We start from the raw sequence: 5,000 nt of genomic DNA, 5'->3' as shown, positions 1-5,000 counted from the left end.
GGTGCATTAATCTTCTGACCTCCATAGACACTTACTTATGTAAATGAAATCGTTTAATCATACCCAAAACTCGTGGTAAAGAATGCGTCCCAGTACTAAAGGGTTTCATTAACATCTACGTACAAAGCTTCAGTTCCTCACTATACTCTTACGTCCTGCCAACACAATCATCGTCCAGGGAATGCGTCTTCTTGCACATCACCTTCCCTGTCGACACCGTAAACAACAAAAAAAAAGTCTATCATCTCTAGTAAAAAAAGAAAAAAAAACTTCCTCCTCGTTGTCTGTCCTTGCCTCTTTCCACCTCTTTGTTAATCACACTGTTGTTAATGTTGCTGCTATCAATGCTGCTGATGCTACATGATCGTCTCACCGCTATACTATTTAATACTTTCTTCCCCATTTAGGTAATCCCCCTTCCCCTTAACGGGAGGAGGAGGGATGGGCAGAATGCAGCCCCACGCCCTTATCCTGTTGCTGTCTCCCATCCTACTTCCCTGCTGCGGAGCGACGCACAGACTTGCAGGTGCAGGTATGTCAACCTTAATGAGAGTGTAGCAAGCCGGAAAGAGAGAGAGAGAGAGAGAGAGAGAGAGAGAGAGAGAGAGAGAGAGAGAGAGAGAGAGAGAGAGAGAGAGAGAGAGAGAGAGAGAGAGAGAGAGAGAGAGAGAGAGAGAGAGAGAGAGAGAGAGAGAGAGAGAGAGAGAGAGAGAGAGAGAACAAGGAAAAATAAATGTGTGGTGGATTCCCGCCGTTTCCTCACTCCTAATAAAAGGAAAGAATATATATATATATATATATATATATATATATATATATATATATATATATATATATATATATATATATATATATATATATATATATATATATATATATATATATATATATATATATATATATATATATATATATATATATATATATATATATATATATATGGATTATATTGTTTTAGTATGGTTTAATGTTGTATATGTCTATGTGAAGTTTTGGCTCTTATGTTATGTGACAAAGATTATCAAGGTGATTCTGCAAGGTAGTAGAATTATCTAGATGTAACAGATATTGTGTATAAGGAGGTAAATAGCCAACACGAGTCCGTCTGTAAGTCAGTATGCACGTAAGAAGCAGACTTAGTAGAGTAAGAATATGTAATGAGGAGAACAGTCAGTCTGTAAGAAATCATTCAGTCAGTAAGAACAGTGAGTTGTGAGCAGGCGAATAGTAGGAATAGTGTTGGACTCGCTGTTGTATCCAGTTGTCTTGCACAAAGCTTAAACTTCAAAAGTTCTGCCCAGCGTATCCTCCACGGATTGTTATCAGTTTCTTGGTGGCAACACTGCAGTACATGAATCCTGTGAGGAAGTCACACAAGTGCCCATGGATTTACAGTATAAACATGATGACAACCTTTACTCTCACGATGATATCTGTCTCTTTTACAGATGACCATTCCAAAACCGAAATCAAGCTGGAGGGGAGAGGGGCAGGAGGCTTGGATCCATTCTGTAAGGAGGCCAATGGTCTCTTCCCTCACGAGTGGAACTGCGGCCAATTCATCACGTGTGCTAATGGTCGCGGGTGTCTTCAGAACTGTCCCCAAAGAACACTATTCAACAGAGATCTGAAAATTTGCGTCTGGGCAGATCAGGTGCAATGCACGCCAAGTAAGAGAGAGAGAGAGAGAGAGAGAGAGAGAGAGAGAGAGAGAGAGAGAGAGAGAGAGAGAGAGAGAGAGAGAGAGAGAGAGAGAGAGAGAGAGAGAGAGAGAGAGAGAGAGAGAATCTTTAACAATATAATGTGTTGCAGTGTGATCGAAATAGGGAAAAAGTTATGTTGTTATGAACCTGGGCGTTCTGAGCCGTCTCGATTATTTTTCTTTTTTTTTTTCACTTAATTGTCTTTCACTCTTCATCTTACAAACAGTAAGACTTTTCATCCCAATCCGCGGCTTCACAGTACAAGGATGTCTACTTTTGTCATCCCTTCTACTAGTAAACTCTGGACTGAGTGTCTGCTTCTGTGTTCCCTCCTAGTTAGACTCTTGTAAAGGTTTTAAGACACTTCACAATGTAAACTGCCCACTAAAGACGCATTTCTTTCTTTTTTTGGGGGGGGATTTTACTTTCGTTACACTTGTCACAATCTCTCTAAATCAACAGAAAAGTAATTACATCTCGCTATAGAGTTCTGCTCCTTCACAAGATAATTAAAATGAAGAAAGAAGACATTTCAATATGGAGAAACGATCAATATTGATTTATGTTACTTATTAAAAAACTACAAATTCATCCGTTAGCTTGGCTTTAATAATACACTCTGTGTGTGTGTGTGTGTGTGTGTTACAGAGAAGGGGACCATTCCTGCCTCCTGGCCGCCCCTTGAAGAGTGTGCGGGGTTAGGCTCGCAGGTACAGCCCACGCACAGCCCCCAACAATGGCCACCGAAAAGTCCCACGCACAGCCCACACACCGCAAAGCCACCTGGCAGGCCCCCGACACGCCCTCCTTTCCCCATCACTCTGCCCCCGCCAACAACCCCCGCCCCCATCTCCCCAATCACGCCCTACCCATGTAGCTGTCCCATCATCATTCCCCATCCATACCCACACCCACACCCACACCCTCACCCACACCCATATCCAGGACAGCCAGGACAACCTGGAAAGCCAGGCCAACCAGGCCAATCAGGACAGCCAGGACAACCAGGACAGCCGGGACAACCAGGACAGCCAGGACAGCCGGGACAACCAGGAAAGCCGGGACAACCAGGACAGCCGGGACAACCAGGACAGCCAGGAAAACCAGGCCAACCAGGAGACCCAGAACAACCAGGAGAGCCAGGACAACCAGGCCCGCCAGGTCAGCCAGGACAGCCAGGGCAACCAGGACAGCCGGGACAACCAGGACAGCCGGGACAACCAGGACAACCAGGCCAGCCAGGACAACCAGGATACCCAGGCCAGCCGGGACAACCAGGACAACCAGGACAACCAGGCCAGCCAGGACAACCAGGACAGCCAGGACAACCAGGATACCCAGGCCAGCCGGGACAACCAGGACAACCAGGCCAGCCAGGACAACCAGGACAACCAGAAAAACCCATAGTATTCCCATATCCTTACCCACATCCCCATCCTCACCCACAACCAGGACAACCAGGGCAGCCAGGACAACCAGGACAGTCTGAACAACCAGGACAACCAGGCCAGCCAGGACAACCAGGACAGTCAGGCCAGCCAGGCCAGCCAGGACAACCAGGGCAACCGGGACAGCCAGGACAACCAGGACAACCGGGACAGCCAGGACAACCAGGGCAGCCAGGATACCCAGGACAGTCTGAACAACCAGAACAACCAGGACAACCAGGCCAGCCAGGACAACCAGGACAGCCAGGCCAGCCAGGACAACCAGGACAACCAGGCCAGCCAGGACAACCAGGCCAGCCAGGACAACCAGGACAGCCGGGACAGCCAGGACAGCCAGGACAACCAGGCCAGCCAGGACAACCAGGCCAGCCTGAACAACCAGGCCAGCCAGGACAACCAGGACAACCGGGACAGCCAGGACAGCCAGGACAACCAGGCCAGCCTGAGCAACCAGGACAACCAGGCCAGCCAGGACAACCAGGACAACCGGGACAACCAGGACAACCGGGACAGCCAGGACAGCCAGGCCAGCCAGGACAACCAGGACAACCAGGCCAGCCAGGACAACCAGGGCAGCCAGGACAACCAGGGCAGCCAGGACAACCAGGACAGCCAGGACAACCAGGGCAACCAGGACAACCAGAAAAACCCATAGTATTCCCACATCCTTACCCTCAACCAGGACAACCAGGACAGCCAGGACAGCCGGGACAACCAGGACAACCAGGAGAGCCGGGACAACCAGGACAACCAGGAGAGCCGGGACAACCAGGACAACCAGGGCAACCAGGACAACCAGAAAAACCCATAGTATTCCCACATCCTTACCCACATCCCCATCCTTACCCTCAACCAGGACAACCAGGCCAGCCAGGCCAGCCAGGACAACCTGGACAGCCAAGCCAGCCAGGACAACCAGGCCAGCCAGGACAACCAGGACAACCAGGCCAGCCAGGACAACCGGGACAGCCAAGCCAGCCAGGACAACCAGGACAACCAGGTCAGCCAGGAAAGCCAGGACAGCCAGGACAACCAGGACAGCCAGGACAACCAGGCCAGCCAGGACAACCAGGACAACCAGGTCAGCCAGGAAAGCCAGGACAGCCAGGACAACCAGGACAGCCAGGCCAGCCAGGACAACCTATAGTATTACCATACCCTTATCCACATCCCCATCCTTACCCACAACCAGGACAACCAGGAAAACCAGGAAAGCCAGGACTGCCAGGCCAGCCAGGACAGCCAGGCAAGCCAGGACAACCAGGACAGCCAGGAAAACCCATAGTATTCCCATATCCTCACCCACATCCTCATCCTTACCCACAACCAGGCCAGCCAGGACAACCAGCCCAGCCAGGCCAGCCAGGACAACCAGGACAACCAGCCCAACCAGGCCAGCCAGGACAACCAGGCCAGCCAGGACAACCAGGGCAGCCAGGACAACCAGGAAAACCCATAGCATTCCCATATCCTTACCCACATCCCCATCCTTACCCACAACCAGGACAACCAGGACAACCAGGTCAGCCAGGACAGCCAGGACAACCAGGACAACCAGGTCAGCCAGGACAACCAGGACAACCAGGCCAGCCAGGACAACCAGGCCAGCCAGGACAACCAGGTCAGCCAGGACAGCCAGGGCAACCAGGAAAACCTATAGTATTCCCCTATCCTTACCCACATCCCCATCCTTACCCACAACCAGGCCAGCCAGGACAACCAGGACAGCCAGGACAGCCAGGACAACCAGGACAACCAGGCCAGCCAGGACAACCAGGACAACCAGGCCAGCCAGGACAACCAGGACAGCCAGGACAACCAGGACAACCAGGCCAGCCAGGACAACCAG

General features: G+C 50.8%; 1 protein-coding gene across 6 annotated transcripts in view; it reads left to right on the top strand.

Annotated features, from left to right (window-relative positions):
* LOC123519748 (collagen alpha-5(IV) chain-like) overlaps positions 1-5,000 on the top strand; it is a 36,176-nt gene that overhangs the window by 29,574 nt on the left and 1,602 nt on the right. For 2 of the 6 annotated variants that reach the window (XM_045281260.1, XM_045281255.1), the window contains exons 3-5: positions 408-532; positions 1,449-1,670; positions 2,352-5,000. The exon at positions 2,352-5,000 is cut by the window's right edge. In XM_045281260.1, the coding sequence (XP_045137195.1) occupies positions 442-532; positions 1,449-1,670; positions 2,352-5,000 (2,962 nt within the window). In that variant the 5' untranslated portion in view covers positions 408-441. The remainder of the gene's footprint in view (positions 1-407; positions 533-1,448; positions 1,671-2,351) is intronic. The other 4 variants (XM_045281283.1, XM_045281278.1, XM_045281272.1 and 1 more) reach the window with 4 other exon arrangements.

This window comes from Portunus trituberculatus, chromosome 7, assembly GCF_017591435.1.
Source record: "Portunus trituberculatus isolate SZX2019 chromosome 7, ASM1759143v1, whole genome shotgun sequence".
Lineage (NCBI taxonomy): Eukaryota > Metazoa > Arthropoda > Malacostraca > Decapoda > Portunidae > Portunus > Portunus trituberculatus.
This window is presented reverse-complemented; position numbering and strand designations above follow the sequence as displayed.